The 22,788-nt window shown below is 40.2% G+C and overlaps 1 protein-coding gene across 1 annotated transcript in view; it reads right to left on the bottom strand.

Annotated features, from left to right (window-relative positions):
* Positions 1-22,788, bottom strand: part of MTOR (mechanistic target of rapamycin kinase) — a 58,264-nt gene that overhangs the window by 8,344 nt on the left and 27,132 nt on the right. The window contains exons 30-46 of the mRNA XM_088536117.1: positions 18,590-18,665; positions 17,374-17,513; positions 14,351-14,451; positions 13,916-14,031; positions 12,445-12,522; positions 11,966-12,073; positions 9,862-9,987; positions 8,848-8,979; positions 6,235-6,350; positions 4,787-4,904; positions 4,198-4,404; positions 3,473-3,573; positions 3,131-3,227; positions 2,401-2,499; positions 1,716-1,838; positions 896-1,078; positions 154-288 (exon numbers count right to left, since the gene is read on the bottom strand). Coding sequence (XP_088392243.1) covers positions 154-288; positions 896-1,078; positions 1,716-1,838; positions 2,401-2,499; positions 3,131-3,227; positions 3,473-3,573; positions 4,198-4,404; positions 4,787-4,904; positions 6,235-6,350; positions 8,848-8,979; positions 9,862-9,987; positions 11,966-12,073; positions 12,445-12,522; positions 13,916-14,031; positions 14,351-14,451; positions 17,374-17,513; positions 18,590-18,665 — 2,056 coding nt within the window. The remainder of the gene's footprint in view (positions 1-153; positions 289-895; positions 1,079-1,715; positions 1,839-2,400; positions 2,500-3,130; positions 3,228-3,472; positions 3,574-4,197; positions 4,405-4,786; positions 4,905-6,234; positions 6,351-8,847; positions 8,980-9,861; positions 9,988-11,965; positions 12,074-12,444; positions 12,523-13,915; positions 14,032-14,350; positions 14,452-17,373; positions 17,514-18,589; positions 18,666-22,788) is intronic.

Here is a 22,788-nt window from a genome sequence, read left to right as displayed (position 1 = left end):
GCACGAGCTGCGACTTTGCAGCTTCTGAGCAAATCACATGTGGGTATTTCCAGAATACCAAAACTGATTTTGAATAAGCAGAAAATGAAATAGAAAGGGGTATTGACAGCTTACACTGTAAGACCCACAACAGAACTGTACCTCTCCCCCCACCTGAGGCAGCTGCTTTGAGATACGCCTGAACACATGGTAATACAGGTCCCAAGCCTGGGTCAGGTCTTTAACATTTCCAGATTTCATGTACTTCCTGCACCATTCCTGAGCTTCCATTAGATCTCTGCCATAAGCCTAGGGAAGAAAAGAGGAAAAAAAGAGCATGACTCCATATTTCTACAGACTAGAACAGGTAGAAGCTACACAGAACATCACGTTTTATGTTCAAATTGCATTGCAAATATTTGGTCACATATTTTTACAGCATCTCAGAATTAAGATTCTGAGATACATATCTCAAATAAGAATCCAGGATTTTCTGGCTCCAAGACCTGCACTGATTTTACTGGGCAATATTACAGAGTAGCTTCATGACAGCAGTCAGCAGAAAGCATAGGCTCACCCTTTAACAGCACACACACACTGCAGAGTGGATTTGCATTAAAAGGATTAACCACAAAGCAGTTGCATGTTTTCCACAGCCCCACATAAGACTCCAGGGCTATCTGTACTTTGAGGCCGATATAGTACTGTAATCACCAAAATGTATACACATCCAAAGATAAATATCAGCAATAAAATCTCAGCTAATGTTCTTAGTCTCAAGGGCACAGACAGTAATAAAGCAACTTTGTGAGCTAGGCACTTGTGTAAAGGTTCTTGGAACAATCTGGGAAAGGTGTCTATCCTGCCTGCTTTTGAGGGTGAAGAGAAGATTTCAGTCTCAGCTGCTTGCTGATACCTGATTGAAGGATGTCTCTTTTAAGGTCTGAGGCCCACGCTCCATCATTGCGTGAAGTGGTTCCAGCACCTCAAACATTCCCTTCACATTCCTTTCTCCAAAGTATAGACGAGAAGCTTCTTCCAACCCTTCATGCCACATCTCATGCCATAGGATGGCTACACGGATTAGCTCTTCACTCACCTGTTTTTGGAACAGGAAAATGAAATAATGAAAGAAAAATGCAATAACTATATACTGATGTAAAAATACACAATTACCTTCCTCTCCAAAGATTAAATATTTCTTGCTGACCACTAGAGGGGGCCACAAAAACTTCCTTGACTGCGTTCACGTATTTGTGCAAAAAGATGATAAGGCCTTTGGCAAATTAATTGTTGCCTTTGATATTATATACATATTGGTATAACTTAGCCTGAAAATATTATTTTTCATTCATAAAATCTTTAGCAATTTAATCATACTTTTCATGTTATTAATGGTAGGTCTGTTTCTACTTTTCATCAAGCAGAAGCTTCTCTTTGTGAAATAATGCTTCTTTATGTATTTCTTCTTCAAATTTATTCAAAGGAGACACAAGGACTGAGTGACTGTTACGATCCTTTTTTTTGTTAAAATAAAAGATTTCATTGAATTTCTATGCTCTGTTTTCCAAATACAGGAATATAAATACGATTAAGTGCATTTAAATAAAATGAACACTGAATTGTTATTTCTAGTTTAGGGATGGAGAGTTGTCTATGAAAACCACAAACTTAAAATCTCTCTGCTACATCCATCCCTGAAACGCAATATACCTTGCAGGAGACAAAGCACTCACCATCATCGCCTGCTGCACCAGAGTATTACTGTGCTCACACATGTTTTTCAAGATCTTATTTGCAGCATTGTGACGTGCAGTAGTTGTGGATTTAGAAGCCACAGTCAAAGGATAAATCAAAGCCTACAGGGACATCAACCAATACCATTTTAGAACCACGAAGGAGAGCAATATGAATTGAAAGACTAGCAAAACATTGATAAGAGGTAGCTTTAGGGCTGGACAAGAGAAATGAAGCCTGCTTCTTGAAAGAGCTGATAGGAGTTTGCTATTAGAACTCCTACAACCTGAAAAGCTCATTTGATTTTAATTTGCCAAGTAACTGAATGATTTTAAAAGCTAGTGTTAAATGAGAAGAACAGAAAATTCTCTAGCCTACTATGATTTTCTCCACTGCGTTCCGATATAATCTCTCTGGAACAATTGCTGCCTTTTAATAGCCAGCTAAGGAGGTTAGATTTAAAACATGTAATTTTCACTATCCAATTTCCTAGTAGAAAACTTCACGGTTCATCTACCTCTCCTGTCCATCTTCCCTGTGAAGAGGGCTGACAAAGGAAGGAGAAGCAAAGATAGACCCCATCTCTCCCCTCTGTAGACATGTATGGTAGGTGAAACAGAACATAAAGAAATGCCTTAATTTTCTAGGAGTTTATGGAACATGCTCCTCTAAGCCAAAGGTTACCTGGGGATGGTACCGTCCAATATCTGTAAGGAGCTGGTGAATGAGACGTCCTACTAACGGTCGAGGGGTGTCAATTCTTGCAATGAGCTGAGGGATAACCTAGTAGAAAAGATAAGAAAAATAAATACCCCAGTCATCTCACATTTGCTGCTCAGCTGTTCTGCGCTCTACCAGAGAGTTCAGTCTTTAAAAGACAGCGAGACCCATCCTGCATTTTTGAACTAGTCAGAGGAAAACACAGCAAAATTCCACACAATGTCAAAAACATAGACCAGGCAGGTGACAGGACAAACAAAATGTGCAAAACTACTCCAGGATCTTTTTGAATGAAGGATTTTGAATGAAGTCTCACATTGACATAAAGTAATGAAGCTACCTTTACAAGACTCATTTGACAAAGTAATCATGAAAGAGACTCAGTCTGAATTATATCAGAGCAGCCTAGCAATACTTCATATTTTGTCACCACTAAATACATTTCATCTCTAATTTTAAAACCTTTTCTCTCTCACTCATATGCAATAATTGCATACAAATACAGTATCGCACACAAGAACACTACTCCTATGTCTGTTCAAGATGCTTGCAAAATAAGTTACAAGTTGCACTGCTAATATACACTGCTCTTGCTCACTTACAGATAATTATTTTGGCAGAGGATCATTGGATACTACAAATTCCCAAGCTCTCTGTGGAACTGGGAGCTATCCTAGCCCTGCATGCTCTTTACCTGCAGCCAAGTGTCTATTTGGATTGCCTTGACTCCTTCAACTAAAGCCTCATTGACATCAGGCCAGTGACCATAGTCAAACCACAGAGTAAGGACCCTGCAAAAAAGAAATACATTAATTAGGAGGGAAAGAAAATATTCTAGTCAAATATCTTCAGATCCATTTGCAACAGACTCTTCTTCCAGAAACTAGGAAACACAGGAAAAGTGCATAGAAATACCTTGGACTGCATATTTAGCATTCACTTAATTTAGCCTTAAAAAAGAGATTTGAGAAGGGTTATGATGATTAGAAAAGAGTGCTGATGCTGGATTTCATTTACTATGTGGTGTATTATATACCTTAGAGTGTCTTGTAGGTTGTTTCCTCGAGACAGAGATATGGAGCGGAAGAAACCCTGGACAGCAGGGACTGTGTACATCAAGAGGGTCTTGGATAAATCCTTTGGAAATGAAAATAGCTGCATTAGCCTTACACAAGGCTAACCACCCACATGAAACCTAAACTATGCAAGGGCAGAGAACTATGCAGAAAAATAGATCTAATTCACACTATGTTTGACTTCTGCTCATGTTCCTTGTGAGACTTATATTTCGCTTGACTACACACATCTCTCAGCCTGGCAGGGAACAGAGTCTGAAGCCTTACTATACTTAAATTGGAAAAAACAAACAAATAAAACCTCAAAAAAAAAACGCCAGGAACAAGCGAAACTAAAAGCTATAGCCTCCCATAGCTAGTAAGTCAAAAACAGCGCCCTGAGAGAGTCTTCTGACATGTAGTGCTTAGACAGGAGAATTTGTTACTGTACATTGTATCACCTATGATAACTCTATTCACTTTGCTCTTAGTTGTCAGCTAAGCTATAGTCATTTTCACTAATTAACTCCTCTGTTCTTAAGACTCAGTTAACCTGAACTTCCTCACTGTCAGCTATAGGCATATATATGTACAACTTCCAAAAACCAAGCACACAGTAGCCTGTCCCCAATCCATCCCCTTTTCCTGTGAGTGAGCATCTCTCCCATCTCTCCCATCTCTCAACCTAAACAGGGAAGAATGGCACCTCGGTGACTTTTTTCTGCACTGGAGATGGGATGGGGCTGTTCTCTGTGCTTTCTGCCTCACTCTCACTGTTGCTGCCCTCTGTGTTGGCACTGGTGATGCTGGCCCCACTGGCATGACGTAGCTTCTTCTTCTCATCTCTGGCTTGGTTTTGGTGTTTGTAGTGAAGCACAGCCTCAAAGTTCATCACGGCCCACGCATGCCAGGCCTGCCAAAAGAAGAGAATTTCAACAAAAATCAGGGGAAAGATTAATCCTTTCTGCATCTATATTGCAGAGTAGTTAGAGACATAGTCCCAACTTTTCAAAGACTATGGACAATGGTAGTAAGTAATGCTCTGCAGACAACACAACACTTGGCTCTCTCTCTGTCAATAGTAGTCTAGTTATACTAGACCAGACTACAGGTCAGACAAAATTCTGAACAGCAATCTCATAATACAAGCTGCCTTCTTGGTTTCTAATCCTGCTCACAGTAACAAGGCAGAGTTATAGGACATTTTTCTATCAACATCCTCCTTTCCTGTATTATGAGCTGTGGTCAGATTACTGTTCTCCCTAATCTGTGCACAGAACCTTTTCTATACTGACCTTGTACCAGTTCCGATCATGCTCTGTTGCAGCACTATAGTACTGTAAAACTTTAGGGATGGTGCTCTCATTGATGCCTTGCAGATTCAGCTGCCACTCTCCCAGTTTCAGGAAACACCTGGTTTAACCAAAAGAATTATTGACTCTCAGACAGAACACAGGATCAAAATGAAGACTTCTGGATTAAGAGGCAGACTTCTAATGTAAAGCCTGAAACACATTCTGGGTGGTAAACACCCTCAGCAAGCCTCTTCTGCACCCAGGCAGCATATATGGGAGCTTCAACTGGTAGCTTAAGTCTAAAACAACCTACATGGTGTTTTTAAGTGTGAAGCAAACTGGTTAATGGTTTTAACCTTAGAGGGTTGTGTAGGAGTCAAGCTTTTTCCCTGCTCTATACATTATAAAGCAGATTTAAGAAGTTAACAGGAGGAGAAAAGGGACTTGACCGGTAAAACGCACACAGCCTATCTGCTGGCTAGTTGTATCATCATCATCGCATGAACCAGCCTTCTGGAGAGGACCTCCTGTGACAACCAGCCAGTGCAAACACAGCAGAACTGCTCTTGGGCCGAGCCAGAACCTCAGTAAGTCATCCCCTCCCCAAGGAAAGGAAAACAAAGCATTTCCAGTGCAGCAGGGTGGGGCTCTGAAGGGCTGTGCAAAGCCCAACATTTCACTCCCTCTGCAGGTTTTAAACACAACAGTTGCACATCTGTCCTTTCTGTATTTTGCAGTTTCCAATAAGCCTTGTGCAAGAAAAATGTTGTGCCTAACTCATCACTAACTTGCCTTCCAAGATAGTCACTAAAAAAAGGGAAAAAAAGATGATAGCTGTTATCAAGTTTCCAGTCTCATAAGAGAATGAGATGCATGGCTATCTTTAAAAATTCCCTTCAGCAATAAGCACTATGCATTTTATTATTTAAATGGGAAATGACAGAATCAGTAAGGCACCCCTAGATATGTGGGAGAAAAACTAAGAATTTTAGATGTACTTTTAATGCAATAATACTTCAAGAGATTATCACATGCTGGGTACCCATTGCCCAGGGCACTGCTATTGTATTGATGGGAATTGGCTACCAACAGATACGTTAGGCATAATAGAAATCCTTCTTTCCTACTAAGTGGATCCCCTAAAAAATGAAGAAACAGTCATGCTGGGAGCCTTCTGCCAATGAGCCACAGTGCAGGAAAAATAAAACCATTTTCCAGTGACAACTACAAGCTCATTTACAATGACATGTTACAATGACATTTACTGAAACCATAAATAGATAAGGATGTTGTATCAAATTGTTTTCTACCAACTAAACAATAAATATTCTGTTCCTCTCAGAGTGGAGGTTTTGTCTGAAGTGCCTGATCTGCATGGACCCTGCAAACTCAGGAAGGACATCAGTGCCTCCATACAAGTAAAAGGTCTCCAGGGACCAAGTGCTGACCGTGCCATGAGCTTGTGGAGTTCCTGCTTATGCTGTTGGTCCTCAGTGGCAATGGCATGCTGTGCCTGCTGCTGCATTGTCTGCACAAAGTGCTGCATGTGCTGGAAGGCATCGATCTGTAATTGGATGATGACAGTGGTAAGGACCATGGGGGTTAAATGCAATTTCACAAAAGACAAAGACAATATGAAATCAATTTTCACAGAAAGTAAAAACTATAGCTTTCTTTCTCCTTCAAAGCCTTTTAAACATTTGCATCCATCTAAAATGAGTATATAGTCCTGGTCTATAGCACCAAGTAAACAAAGATTCTTAACAGTTTACAAATCTGGACACTGAGCTGCTACACTGAGGAATTAACAACTGCATCCTTTGATGCTATGCTCAGCTTCACGTCATATATGCAGTCAAAAACATAACTACAACACAAGCTAACATTGTGCTCTGTTGCACAAGAAACCAGCTCTGGCAAAATGACCAGGTAAACCATATGAGAAGAAGCCTTCAAAAACAAGAGTCCCATTACTGCTTACACAAAGTGAGGTATTTGAGAGCTAGAATCTCATTTGACTTGCAATTCAACATACACATTGAAGGCAGTTCAGCAATCCCAACAATCTAACAAATATTCATAGTTCACAAATGGTCCTGAATAGGGATTCAGAAATCCCTAGGAGCTTGTCTGTACTAATCTACCACTTGAGAAAACATTGGCTAAGTGGAAACTTAGAGCTCCCTGAGTTTCCCTTCTAATTCCTGAGCTGTGTCTAGGCTTACAATGCACCCATGGGATGTAAACCCTGTGTGGTTTAAACAAATGAGTAATCTAAATTTCTCCTGTAATCAAGAAGCATAATTGAACATTGCCTCCTTTGCCAGCATATTACACAAGCAATAGTGCTAAAGCAATTCATGATACCAAATCTGGGGAGAAGACTGACTGAAATTCACTGAAAAGAATTAAGAGTAAGAAAAGCTGAAGTTAAAGATCCAGCAAGAGAAGTGCGTACGCTTCACTGGAAGCAATCGGAGTAAAGCTCTTGCAAACTGCAAGGTTGTTTCAGGTCAGAAGCTGCACAATGTGCTACTAGGAGTCCAATTTACTTCTGTTCCATATAGAGAAATGAGCTACTTCAGAGAGATTGAAAGAACAATCACCTAAACTGGAATGACTCATCTGTCCAACTCAAACGTCAGCATGGAGTCAGCCATCAGGAAAAAGGGTTTTAGCCCAGGGCAAAATAGAGGAAACTCATTCCAACATTAATGAGGGCATTCCACAGCTAGTAACCTAGCTCAGTCAAGTGAACATACTCAGTTACATAAAACTCTCATCTACATAAGTCACCAGACACAGGTGAATATTCTTTAGGTAAGTCAAAACAGGACACATGCATACATCCAACCCTGTAGTGGTTCTAGTACCAACAGTGAAGAAAGTTCCCTACAGACCCTCCTGTGTTTGCTACAAACAAGTTAGTCTCACTCTACTCTTCCTTCTAATCACATCTGGCTCCTCTTCATTTTTGCTCTTTTGCTAATCATTTAATTCCTGTCTTCTTGCAACAGTTTGTTTTAAATACATTCTCCTTCCCTCTTCCTCTTTGTGCCTTCCTTCAGTCTACTTGCTACAACTGCACTGTTTCCTCAATCTTATCTGCCTCTTCCTCTATCACAGGTTGAAGACAGAAAAGCCTTCTTTCCTGTAAAGGCAAGCACAGGAACCCTACATACACCCTGGGCCAGTTACTGAAGAAAGCAAGGGGTCATCATGCTGTTTTACAAAGCCAGCAGAACAGGGCCTCATCAGCAGCTCCTTCTGTTTTTTAAATTCAAATAAAGAATAGATAGGTCATGGCAATGATCCCACAGCAAGGGCTCTGCTCCAGTGTTGGCAATCTCAAAGGCAGGAAAAATAAAAAAGATGTGGCAGAATATGAGAATAAATGGAGGCTTTAATGTATATTAAAAAAAAGATAAGTTATCCAGTCTGGAGATTATTGGATTTGAGTATGTAAATTCTCCCTGTGTTGCAATGTCAAAAACATTCATCCTAGGCTCTCTGGAGCCAAATTGTTCCCCTGACAAAACCCTATGTACTTTTCAGCTGTCTTTCAGTTCGAAGTTTTCAGTCATATCCTTTAAAAAAATAGTTTTGCTCAGTAGCTAGGTACCAACTGTTCAGTATATTTTTCTAAAACTGGGGAGAAAAGAGAATTTTCTTTCCTCTCTCAATGTGTAACCCTGACCACAGGCAGAGCCTATATATGATCAAGTAACAAGATTTCACAGTAAAACCCTGGTGAGGACAGTAGAGCTACTACTGACCACTAATGTCAGCTGGATACCTTGGGTACCTCATGCCATTTTAACACAGATAATCTTTCCAGGCAGGAAATAAAATCAGGGTTATTGCAGAGTTTTATTTTAAAACTTCAAAAACTTTTCAGTAACAATAGGGAAAGGGAATGGTTACTCTTTTCTTAAGTGGAAAAAAAAAAAAAAAAACCTTCAGCCTTGACTTTGTTCGGTGAGGACTATGGAAAGTTGACATCTATGGCCCTACAAGAAACCAAGGCAATGAAGCATAGGGGGTCACCTGTTCTTTTGTACCTTACGTGCGCTCTTCCACATGTGCTTCATGTACGCGTAGGTCACTTGGGGATGCACTGTTGGCAGCGGGTGATCCAACTGTCGAGACGGATCTACTCCCAAGAGCAGGACAAGTGTCTTATGGGCCAAAGCCTGGAGAAAGTGGCCAAGAGAAAAAGCTGGTTAGAGCTGAGTTCATTCTTACCTCTGTTTCACATCCATGTTTGAAGTGCCTGCCACTTAAAAACACCTCTATCCTCCTACAGAAAACAGACATGGGCCATATGAGAAAGATCTAGGATAGCAAAATATGGCTTGGTTGCCAGAGGCACACATATTACAAGTGACACACAGCAGGGCCCTCCATATGGTTAAGAACTGTGCTATGTCAAAAATAGCATCCAGAGTCCCCAGTACCAGTTTCATCCTGAGTTTTGAGCCAGAAATCACTGTTGCACTGTAACAAATAGATTTGGTGTACCTGATGTGACAATGTGCTTGACAAAGTCATCATATCAATTTATAAAGGAGCAAGGATGTAAACAAGTCCACCATTCCCACCATGATCTATACTGAAAACAAGGAATGCTCTCAAAGAGCAGCCTCGTCACCACTTTCTGGATGTGTAGGAATATGACAGACCATATGCCTTCTTCTGGCTCTGAGCATTAGATTCTCGTTTCCAATAAATCCATTGCCAATAAAGACTGAAAAGTCCCTGCTCTGATTCAAGTATTATCTGTAATAAATGTTGTGGTGAATGTTCAAAAATGATTGTAACATTTCATGATACTAATGTAACATTCTAATTTGGCAAAAAGTGGCAGTCATTGATAATAGTCGTCTCTGACAAAGCAGTGCTATATGAGAACTTTGAAGCGCAGCACACAACAAAATTGTCCCCAAGTCTCTCTCAGGTGCAATACTGACACAACAGAAGTTATACTTGGCTACAGGTGCTTAACTCTGTGCTGGTGAAAGCTGCAGTAACTGCTGACCAATCTCCTCTACAGCAGGATTTTTGACAATGCTCACCAGTCTCCCACTCTTCCCGCACAAGCTGGCATACTTGAGCCAAGTTCTCATGTCCTCGTGGGGATTCACGACAAGAGAGCGGACCATCAGTATTCTTTGCCAGTCTTCTACAATCCGCTGACAACCCTGAGGGGGAAAAAAAAAAGAAGCAAAAAACCTTTAGTGTCTCCAATATACTCCCCAAAGCCTTAATTCAGAATCTGAAGGATTTTTTCCAAGATGGAGAGATATCAGTACCCCTAATTCATAGCAGGCTGACATAATAACTAGCTGGCTATTTCCTCAAAATTGAAAAAGTGCCTAACCCCTATATTCCACAGCCAAGACGGCAGGAGAAGCCAACTCAGTGCTCCCTGTCTAATGATATCCTCTAACGGAAAAAAAGGAGAAAAGCTTCTAAAGCAAAAATGCATCCAAAATCAGGGAAGCTACTTACACAATTTCAAAACCAGTCAAGAGTTTCATAACTCTTCTGAACTCAGTTTTGAAGTCTACATTTGTTTAACCTGTAATAAGTCTTAACACGGAAATGGTACAAAACCAAATGAATAAAAAGACAAATTTGTCATGGTCTTTCTTCTCCTTGCATATTGCCATTAAAGAGACTGGCATAACTGGACTGACATTCTGCCAGAAATTGCAGTCCCAGCTGCGTTTTCAGTCACCAGGTGCCTGAAGGGAGAGCCACAGCAACACAGAGCAGGATTTGGGTCTGCACGTGGGTGGTTCGAGGATGCTACAAAGAACCAGAACTGTGGATCGGATGGACACATCCAAAAGCAGGATACTTGTTGCAATGACAGTCTTTCAGGGTAAGAGTGATGCTCTGAAGTCAGTATCATCCAAAGGTAACTTTGGCTTAGTTTTGTAGTATAAAAGAAGGCTGCCCAATGATAGTGAGGACCTTAACACCACAGCATATATATATATATATTTTTCCCCCCTCCTTCACAAAATTGAGGGATAGGTAGCTAGGCAAAACTTGCTCTCTAACATAAAACCAAACATTCAACACATTCATCCAACAGGCATTTAATAATTACTAAAAGGAAGCTATAAAATGTGCAAGAACTGTATGTACTGCTCTCAGGAGCATAAACAGCTGTATTCAGACATTACGCTTCCTGCCACTCTCAGCCTCTCCACCCCTGGAAATGCTTCTGAGTTTTTCCAGACAGGAATGCATTTGGGAGACCAAAATCTTTGTCACAGTTTCCTGAATAGTTGAAAAATATACAGCAGCAACAACCTTGCATAAAAAAGCATATATAGCAGTGACAGGAAGGGGCAAAAAAAACAAAAAAAAAAAACAAAAAGCACTAAAACACTGCATGCAGAGGGATTCCTCCTCCCAGAAAAATATCAGAATTCAGTATAATTTGAACATTTTGCCCTGATGATGCCTTTTTTTGTGTGGCCTTGCAAAGATCATTTCTTTAAACAGTGGTTCTGCAAGTACTTCTTCTTATAATGACATTCACTTTCAGTGAAAGGATCCTTCCTGTAAGGAAATCACCTTAAAATACTCGTCTGATTTTAAGTATTTACAGGTGCTTTGGGTTTGTGCTGTTCAGGATAAGAAAGGCAGAAACATCTTCTCTTTAAATAACAGTGTTGCTAAAGGGCATTAAAAAGAGGACAAGGATAATCAGTGGGAAATATTGTTGTACCAGGTCAAAAGGGAACTGGACAGTCTTTTATGTTAATTCTGCGTCCAGTTTTCCAGCATTATCAGACCATTTGCTTTTCTTTAAAATGCAGCCAGTCAGGTAACTAGTTCAAACCAGCCTTGTTCAAAACAGCATTTTCCAATGATATCCAACATGGACACACACAGCCTTGGAGATGTGTATGGAATGAAGATGCAAGTGACACCTATTTCAGGCTTAAAACAGCCTTCTGAGGTTCCAGCAACACCTCAAGAAAACAAAACCAAACCACAATGCAAAGAGAACCTGTAACCATGGAGTGTAGGCATAGATACTGTTGGGATAGAAAGACAAATGGAGAGAAAAATATGCTGATCCATTGTACTGCAACTTGCAAGGAAGCTGTCTGTGCTGGTGCATCATCATCTACACCCTTGGTCTTTGCAAAGATGTACCTGCAGTCTTTCCCACCATATCTGCCGGATGATCTCACGGCGTTCTGGCACAAGTTTATACTGGATAACCTCTTCCAGCTCTGACAGCATCTGGCAGGATACCATAGCCTAAAGGAAACAATCACATTCCATTCCAGTCATTACAGAACAAATCCAGAATTAAGGAGTAATACTTGAGCATCAAAATCTTAAGTATATAGGCTGCCCAACAGGTAAGGGACAGACTACCATATAGCAGTATCTCAATGACCTGCTGACCTAAACTTGCTAAATGCCAATTCTGATTTCTTTCAAGGGGTCAAACTCATTAGGGAGTTTAATTTGTCCCTAAACTGCTCCTACACATTATGTTCGTTATCTAACAAGAGCTATCTGGGTTGGGGATCTAAACATGTTTTTTAATCGATTAAAAGGCTATTAGGACATTAAAAGCAACTTGTAGAGGTAAGAAGCAACGATGAAGAGGATGAGGCACTTACCCCATAAGCTCGACTGTAGCTTTCTCCTGCCATGGCAGTAAGCTCAGCATCTAGCAGATCTCTGGCCTTGTCAATGCACTGAACAGAAAAAGATTGAGGTGAAGTGTTTTGACCAGAAATACAAGCCACACAAACACCTATTTATCTATTCCACCTCACAAATAAAGTTTGCATTATTTCTGTTCTGTTCTCCAGCAAGAATCAGCAATAAATGTTACCCAGGGCAGGGGGAGAGGAACAGGAAAGGAAGGAATGGAGAGTTTTCAGTAGCAGGTATAGTGGAAGTCGAGGAGTTTACATTTATCACCTAAACAGACTATAAACTTTATCTTTCTGCCAAATAAAAGTTTGCAGTTTGTCTGATCCTCATGTCACTGAAAGACAATCAGCAATAACATTTACAGAGGAAAAGAGAATCTGACATTTTAATGCAAGAGAATCAGTTCCAGGAAAGCCTTAAGAAATGTCTTTCTGAAAATATACAGTGACCAAAGATGGTTTTCACTGTTTTATGTGGTCCAGCAGGTTTTTATGAATTTCACAGGGCCTGCAAACTCCATTTCTCTCTTTGCAAATACAGCATGCTCTTGAGGCATGAAATAACGTCCCGTGCTAGTTCCAGTCATTCTATAATCTCTCGTAGAGAAAGATTTTCCTGTTCAAAGTGTTAAAGGTTAATCACAAACTCTAGCCTTTTGAATGCCTGGCTTATTTTATTGTGCATATCACTCAAGATCTATATATGGGTTTTGACAGAGCAGACTGTATTACTCCTTTATCTAAGTTGGCAAGTCTGCACAGAATTCTGAGAAATGGTACTTGAGCTTCCTTGGAAAGTAAACAATGTGTTTCAAATCTACAGAGAGGAAGAACTGTCTGCAAATCTTCATATCAAACATACACATTCCAATATTGCTCTGCTTAATTAACTTCTTAATGGACTTGTTCCTTGCCTTGAGGTCTCTCTTCTAATTTAAGATTTATCACTGCCACCAGAAAAATTAAAGCAAAAGTTCTCGTACATGATATATATGAATACTTCACTAAAAGCTGCAGCAGACACAGACATGCACAGAACAGCCATGGAAAACTTTGTGCGTGTCTTATACCATTAATGCTTTCTATCCAGGTAGTGTTTTTTCCGAACGATACCCCTGCAGGAATGTTCCTTTTGTCTGCCAAACGGACGTAAAAATGGAGAAGCACAAGCATGACTAAGGCTCTCAGCTCTGCAGCAGAGCTATCTGTACAGATACTCACTGCTATTTTTCTAGAAACACAGGCTTCCAAGCAGCTTCTAGAAACACGAGCTCAGTCTTTAAGCTAAGTCTTTAATACAGAAGGAGCTTATTGGGTAATTTACCTTATTATTATTAGATAGGTTAAAGCTAACTGTTTAAAATGCCTTACCATGTAGTGGCGTAGCTTATCTCACCTTAGATTTTGGGAAGCCAGCAAAGAATATAGTTACCTGCTGAGCCAGTGAGAAAAGGTCCTGATGAAGAGCTAACACAGCCCTGTAGAAGGCACCATCGTGAGTGTCCCTAGGGATCATGCAGGTATATTCCTCCATGCTATCCCACTGACCTGCAGAGAAACAGATACCCTCAGCAACACAACAGCCCTCTCTGCAAGATAAAAACAGAACTATGCTTAAATATAAGCAACTAGGCCTGAATTCAGTTCAGCATTGGGTACATCTATAGGCTCCCTCTACATGAATAGAGGATTGATTTCTGTTTGAGACAATTCAATGTGTCTTTTAAAACAAATCAAAGCCTACTTCAAGACAGCCTTCAGAAGACACCCCAGTTAGCACTGCATGATTAGGTACACTCATTATGGAGATTCCAGCATTTCTGGAGTTAGTTAAGTTAGTGCAAGCATGGCTGGAAGGATACATTACCTAGACCCCAGGCAGCAGCAGCAGCCATCCTAGCCATCTTGGCTTGAGTTTCATCGTTGACTTGTGTCCACTTTTCACAGCACTGCTGGTGGAGTTGCCCCCTGTGAAGAATCCACAATTTCTGATCATTGAAAACCTCTTCTAAGAATTTGATTTTTTTTAAACAGCCATTTTCTCCAGGCAGGAAAAAAAAAAAAAAAAAAAACACAAGCCCAGACAAAAGCTTGCATTTGTTCCTCAGAAGTTAACAAAACCTTTTACAACTGTCAGCTGTCAACTCCAGCCTACAAAGCCAGAAATAAAATCACAGGAAAAAAAAATAAACAAACAAAATAGACCAAACAGAGAACATTCAACATTCAAGGGACATTTAAAACTTATTTGCAAGTGTTAATACAAGGCATATATAATCCGAATAGTTTGCGTGTGGCTCCCACTATCGAACATTTTGGATAAACACACCAATACAAAGACAGCAACTACAGTATGAGCCCTGCAGTAATCTAATGAAAACTTGTCACAGCAAGATCTCAGAGGGGACTCTCTCTGTCTTTCATCTCCAGTGGAGAGGAAACATCAGGATGTTTTATATTAATTCTTTTAAATAAACTATGAATGCTCTGTTTATCAAACCATTTTTTCTGGGTGTTGCAGCTTCAGAGTTTCTCAGGCTGGATACTCTATAGCAGAGGAGTAGCTGTCCACTGTGAGGGAGTCCAACTCGCCGTCTTACTGTCATCCTCCCCTCCCAGAAAGGAAGATAAATTGCAGAACGGATGGGCTGCCACAGGCAAGACAGTCACTCTGACAGCTTAATAGCCCAGGAGGGAAAAAAAAATAAAAAAGAAAACCCAAACCAAAAGGACTAATAGCAGTAAATCAAGACCTAGCGGATCCTAATAAAGAAGGATGGCTCCTGTGGACATAATGACATCAGGAGGCAAATGGCTAAGAGTATTTTGGTTGTACTTGGAAAAGGTCATTGCACAGAGTACTGAAATAACACTGCTGCGTAGCATCACTTCTAGAACTGTCATACACTGCCAAGCAGGCTCAAACAGCACAAAGAGTCAAGTTCAACACTACTGCAGAAAGCCAAAGCAGATGAGGGGAATCCTCAGGCCTGGGACGACGTCTCTGCACTCAGCTGCAGAGGGGGAAGAGGCTTCACAAGGGCACTTGTGAATTCTGAAAAGCATCTGAACATGGAGGTGTTACAAGCAGAAGGGAGCACAGTTTTACAGTGGAACATACACAGATCCTTTTAAGTCTAAGAATACTTTTTGCCATAATCACATTAACTTCTGTATGACTCCTCTGCAGTCTCCAAACTCAATTAATTTCCCTTTTAAGACATCACTGTAAATACCACAGATTTACTTCATTAGTCATATCTGAACATTATATTTAATTTTGGACTCTCTGGCAGGTTCTGGAATTTCTCTGCCACACTTAATGTACAGGCAACATCACAGAAGGCAAGAAAATGTCCCTGCTTTTTTAGGAGATTTCATTTTTCCAAATGTTGTAAAGAAGAGAGAAAATTCAGGTTCTTTCTGTACAATTCTGTGTCACAGATTTTCCACTAAGGTCTTCAAATTTTAGGCTCAACTTTTGGACACGCCTCACTGTCTTTCAGATCCTCTGGAAAAAAAGGACAGTGAAAAGGATTGAGACTGCCCGAGAAAGTCCCATCAGAAGGGAAGGAAAACAAATTCCAGCAAGGCAGTTTGTACAACATACAGGCCAAAAGACATCAGAAAGAGTAGCACTTCCTTCTTCCTCTTCCTCCACCGTAAGAACACACATTATCTGGACACAGAAATCCTCCCTTTTATGTCAGGAAATGACTGACTGCAAGCCAAAGAACTGGATAGTCCTCATCATTACAAACTGTTAACAAATACACAGTATCTGTCTACAACAGAGACAGAGAAACCTTTTATAATATGTTTGTCACTAAAAATGTGATGAAGCAGATGGTTCTGAGAGGATGCTTTACACAAATCCTTATTCTACAGGAGGGAGGAATTCCATAAATCCCTGGAAGAGAGAAACTGCCCAGTAAGAGATTTTGTATTTCTTACTAAAAATCTAAAAAAAAAAAAAAAAAAAAAAAAAAAAAAAAAAAATCTAAAATCAAAATATCCCCTCCTCCTATACACCTTAATCAAAAAGGAGGTAGAAAAACACTGTCAGCCTTTAGGTTTCTCTAATGGCTCCGTTTCTCTAGCAACTTGAGCAGTAACATGAAATTTGTGGAGTAGAGTCTTCTTCCTGTGTGTCATCCCTTGGGTTCATGTCAGGACACATCAACAGAGAGCTCTAGTGAAATGGAAAGTTCATCAGAAAGACGGGGCCTGAACCAAATCACTTATGCCCCTGGGTAAAACTGCATGCTACGGTCCCCAAGACATGTCCTCTCCAATTATCCTCTTTGAATCAAGGTGAGCAGGGAAAAAAAAAACATAAGGTTTGAGTTAACTAGCAAGTTAAGTCATTACCAGCTCTTCCTCTCATGAAAATTGACTCTAAACAGTCACATTTTGATAGCACAGATTTAATATGGGTTTGAAATACCAACTGTCCACAAAAGCAATACCCGAAGGATACTAACAAAGAACAATAATGAGACTTGGTATTAAGTTTTAAAATCAGAGGAACTTATTGGACATAACCTTACTCAGATGACTACTGGGAAACAGGTAATTTTGCTAACAGTTGTGCAAAACAGTGTGCGTTCTTGATAGGTACAGATCCAATGATGAATAAACGCAGAAATTTCTCATAGTTCTCATAATCATGGAGATAAAAGGAACTCATTGTGGTCCTGTTTTCTAACGCTTGCTTTTGACAAGCACTACCTAGTTCATGTTTCTTGAGCTAAGGACCATTTTTAAAGTACAGTAACTTGCTGTATTTCTGAAACAAGAGGAAAAACCTATAAAACAGAAAGATGGAGGAAGGCAGAGACTGCTTGATGTAACTGGTCTTTTGTTGATCTTTTGATACTCCTTTCTTACCATTCACCAAGTGCTTCCAAGCAACGCATCCGTCCCAGCATCAGCTCAGGATCATCTTTGTTTGTGTCCATCTTCTTGTCATAAGCCACCAGAGCATCTTCCCATTCATGGAGCTTTTCATACCAGGTAGCTTGAATTTCCTGAGGGATAGAGGGGAAAAAAATATCAAAAGAGCAAGACTAAAATTCACAATCTGTAATAATTACCACAGCTTTTCCTGGCACATCCAGTGTCTGTGTTTATTCTAAATATTCTCACAGACTTCTGTGCTACACAGAAAGACTTCAAGCTAGACAGAAAATATGAATCCCAAGAATTGTTCAACTTGCAAAGAAACAAACTCGGCTTTTCTTTTATTTTGGGTTGAGCCTAGGAGGTGGGCAGGGGGGAAGGAAGGACAGCAAATCTATAAAGTACTCCATTTGCCATTATAACATATGCTTGCATTAAGAAAGGTGCAGGGGTCCTGTGTTCAGGAATAAAGAAACTAAATGGAAAAGATTAAACAGCACACAGTGTATTGGCTATGGTAGGCCATTTTTCAATGTGTATGCACAATGTGTATGTGGGGTTTAATTGCGACCCATACAGGAAAAGACTGCGGTTGCTAACAAAGGCTTTAAAAATAAGCCAAATTATGATCCTTAGCAGCTGCACAAGCCTTTCTTCAGCCTCCCATTTCTAGATTTTATTTTTAATTTTCAAGAAAAAATGCTTTGGATCTTTGATATTTTTTCCATACTGATCTCTGCCAATGTTTCTTCTGCTCAGTCCTTGGCAGCTCTTGTCTTGACATATGCTGTAAAACAGATTCTCCTCCCAGCCCTGTGGGCAGGGTCAATATAAACCGTGTTCTGCACGTCACAGTCCTCCACTTGTGACATTTATATACCAGTCCTTTAACTTCTCAGCTCAGTCATAATATTGCAAGTAGATTCCTGAACATAGTGTTCATAGTTCCTCTTAATTTCTTTTCACTGCTTATTGTGACAAATTGTGTATTTAAAACTACATTACCGTTGAAGAATGAGGTTAGAATTAGGTAACATGGAGCTCTGCACAATCTACCCCAGGAATCATAAGAAGCTGCTGAGATGTTAATCATTTTTTTCTTCCCTAAAGGACTTTTTTTTTTCCCCTAGTGTTATAGCTCTAAAATATATTTTAAATTAGGAGTGCAAGATGCACACCCACAGAGGGAAACCAGGGGACTCACCAGCTCCCCAAAGTGCTTCATGGCATATTCCAGGACTCCCGCAGCTGCTTCTGGCTGTTGCAGTTTATTGTTGATGCTGAAGAGGTAGAAAGAGAAAGACCATTTAACATGGTTAGTCATGGTTAGGAGTAAGAACTTCTACTTACTGACGCCAAGCTGTACACAATGGCTACATATTTGAAAGATAGTAACTGGACACAGTTTTTGCTCATATTGTCAAGGTTTTTTAGCTTGAGTATATATCGCTATTGCAAACAGCCTACAAAAGGAGGGAAAAAAGTAGTTGTGAGGTATAATTCTCACAATTTCTCTCCACTAGGTATGGCTGTGACAAGTTAAAAGCTCATTTGTTGTGGCCTTCCCCCCCACTGCTACTTTTTCTATTCTGGTTCTGGAGAAGTACCTGCTGGCCACTTGCAGAACTGCCTGTGTTCAAACTTTAGAGTAAGAATATTTCAGATTTCAGAACTTTTCAACAATTGATAAAAGGCACCTGAAACAGGTAAAAACAGAGAAACAAGAGACAAAAGATCATGCGGCAGAACCCAAGGCTGTGCTGGAAGCTTCTGGGGTTTCCTGGGTGAACAAATACTTACTCAACAGGTATATTAGCAGAAAACACATCTAAATGAAAAATCTCTTTAAAACTTTAGTTTACCATTGCAACTAGTATCCTGGATCCAATGTCAATAGAGTCCCGGACCACTAACATTAGGGCAAAGCCTGAGCAAAAGCTAAGAACACACCACGATCACACTTGTGAAAGACAGGCACCGGATAAAGGGAAGCACATGGTATAAATCTGTGCTCTTTTTAGCAGGAGAATCCAAGAACTCACTACCTCCGCATTTCCCAAACAGCAGCGCCTTATAAAAGTGATAAATGGCTGACATTTTTCATATCGTGATGATTTAAAGAGCCATTGGCAGACACTTCCAGCATGTCAGGCAATTTATTACTTCCCACTTATCTTTCTTATCAATGGTTCCTGACAAATCGGCCATTATCTTTTATTCTTCAACAATTAGCACCGATCTTTTGCTAATGTTCCCTGGCACACTCAATTACTCTTTCTTTTTCTTTTTTGTACTTATTCCATTGTCCAGGGTAGAAAGTAGAAGCTCCATACTTAACCGAAGCAGTGTGCTTTTAGGTTTAGATTAAAAAACAGGGGGAAAGGCAAGGTGTGTGGGTGGGTGGGAATGGGCCTGCAGGTTGCACTTCTCTTGAAAAACCATTTCCAAAGGGAGCCCAGTCAAGACAGTCAGATTATGTGCTTAGAAATCATGCCCTTCTGCACTTCCCTCCCCTTTCAGCTTCCTAAGGTTAAGGCATTATCCCTGCTCTCAAGAGGCCTTGTCTTCAGGCACAATCTTCTAAAATCCTGCAACATTTTTAAGGAATGACAAAGCTGTTTTCTAGTTATTGCGCTGGAGATGGGACAGAATGAACAACGCTACAGAAAAGCATCCAGCACGCAGAAGCGGCCCTGAGGGACTAATATTCTGGCCAGGCAGAGTTGCCAGGGGGTTTCAGTTGCACCGTTGCTGTTAGATGTCCAAGTCATGGATTAAGATCTGGGGGATGTAGTCTCCACCTCTCTGGAAAAGGATAACCACAAAATCTTTTCGGATTAAAGGAGAAAGTGGGAAAATATCTCCCAAGACAGCAATAATGCTGCTGGCCAAGCAGCAGTTACCTAAGTCTGTCTTTACTGGATGCTGTCACTGTGACTGTTTCTAATTGAAGATATGGGAGTTATTATTGAGGTAAAGAAGGTTCCCCCTTGTTCTCCTGTACCCCTAGTGCAGAAGAGACTCAGCTTCAGCAAAGGGTCTGTTCAGAAGCCAGCAGAACCCACTACCATCAAGGCTGCTCACAGCCGATGGGGTCTGCAGCAGGCCTTAAAGGAAGGCAGAGAAATCTCCTTTGCTAGAAGTTTTCTAGATTTAGGTTTGCCATGTCATGTATCTCTGTTATCTTTCAGAGATACATATATATGTATGGCCAGATCATTTATATGCCTCCTGGTATGGACTGGCAGTGTTGCATTCTTGTAAGGACATATTACTGATTAGGCAAATATAATTTGATATTGAAGATAAAACCATCTAAAACTAGGCTTACCCCGCATATGCAGTGGCACTTTGAACACTTTACAAGATTTGTAAACTTCCTAAATGCCCTTGGTTAGATTGACAAGTAATATCTCTTATTCCTATGTAAGGCACAGTATTTTGGCCTAGAGAGCAACTACCTTCCTCCTTCCAGGAAGCTGCCAAAAAGGATAAGCTACTCGTGAAATGTTTTTGCTGAAGCGAAACTCTCAACTAAAATATTTCAAAGCTAAGTCTCTTAAATGTCATATGTATGTAAATCTTTTAAATAAAGCAAGAGCCATCTGCATTGCTTGCTTAATTAGATGCATCAGAACAGAAGGATGAAAGAAAGCTACGGAAACTGGGAATCAAGAGAGACAGCGGGAGGTTCCTGTGGCTCTTCAGAGACAGGGCTGTCATCCTGTTGCAGGTAGGCAATTAAACTGGGACACTGCAGCAGTGACAAAATTGTTCAAGCCACAGCAACAACATTTTGAGAGACTTTGAACAAATGCACTCATTTCATGGTTAAGTAACTACCCTCTGATTTCATATTTTACGCAGCAAATGAAGTGTTTAAACCCCCTCAGCAAAAGAACACAAGATCCTGGTATTTTCCTTCAAAATCAGTTGACAGTCATCTGCAAAACAGATTTCTATCAATAGTTTTGTATGAATTTTCCCTATCCAAATTTTGTAGGGAAGGAACTACATTGCAACAAGTAGCGGTAACTACACTTGACAAACTGCTTGTTCTGAAAAATCTTGTAGTAAAATTCCAAGACTTGAAACTTCTGTCCAAGTGAAGGTAACATGAATCTAATCTTTGATTGTCAAGGTATAAAATAGCCCTTTATACATTTAACACTTGTATATCTAAAGCATACCAAATTTCTGAGCTGGACTTGCTTGAAAAAAAGGATAGACATTATTTAAGAGAAATACCCTCCTATGACTTGTGTACTTTGAAGGCTCTTTAAACAGAACCCAGATATGGACAGGGAATGAAAAACAACCCTACTAACATAACAGCTGCCTTCAGCAAGAAAAACACTCAAACGATGAACTTTTCTCCTCCATCAACCCCAGGCATAATGCCTAATGTTTACTAGGAATTTCTCTTTTATATGGTCCTTGATGCTTTCCAGTCCTCCCTCACCTCCAAAGATCTCCAACAATATTCTCTGTCACTCAAAATTTATTAAGTTTCCAAGAACTCAGAAGTAAGAGAAAGCAGACAGGATTCTTCCCCATCTTCTAAAACAAACTCTACAAACTTTGTTTTAACAGAGGCTTTTCAGGAGGTCCCAAACTTAACCCTCTTCTGCGAGGGAAACACATTTTTATCTACAGCAAGTATCTCAAAAATTTGGTTAAAAAAGATGCACAAAGTCTAGACAAGAAGCTCAATCGCTCTTTTCTTTGGTCTCTACACCCCTGTTTAAAAAGCTCTGACATCTTGCAAAAATTTTCTCCACCTAAATTAAGCTTATTTTTCTTTCTGAAGAGCTGCTGAGCGCTTGCCTGCGGGATTAGAAGTGGAAGGCATTGCTGCTTTGTGGGTACTTCGGGGAACAGATAATCCTCTGGCGTAGGATATGGGTTTTTTTGCCAGATTCCCCAATTCTACAGTTTATTTTTGTTTATGCATCCCTAAGCCCTTGATTCAAGAAATTTCTGAAAAACAAACAGACCAAACAATCCCCCAAATATAATACATCTTCATCATGCCACTAATAATGATTCCCATGCTGGGAACCAGTAGTTTTGGAAAATCAATGGCAGTCTAGAGTTGTTTTCAATAAACAGTCGTGATGACTGACTGCTTGCAGGCCACACCAGCTCCCCCTTCACCTTGTCAGCAAGGGCTCATCATATTACTCACAGGCACAAAAACTGGCCAAATTCCCAATCTTGGTGTAAATAACTGCAAATCAAATGTGTTCATGATTTGAAAGGAACGGTAATGAAAAAAAATCACTAAAATAGAATTCTTGGCCAGCCCTGCTGCTCATGCTGCAAAAAATCTCTTATTGCTTCCTCTTTATTAATTAGGTTCAATGAAGATCAGGAAGAAAAGAGTTACCAAGAAAATATTTA

Source organism: Tinamus guttatus, unplaced genomic scaffold, assembly GCF_059628265.1.
Source record: "Tinamus guttatus ecotype Peru unplaced genomic scaffold, ASM5962826v1 Tinamus_guttatus_pri_ptg000652l, whole genome shotgun sequence".
Lineage (NCBI taxonomy): Eukaryota > Metazoa > Chordata > Aves > Tinamiformes > Tinamidae > Tinamus > Tinamus guttatus.
Note: the sequence above shows the minus strand (reverse complement) of the source record. Positions and strands in the feature narration are given on the sequence as shown.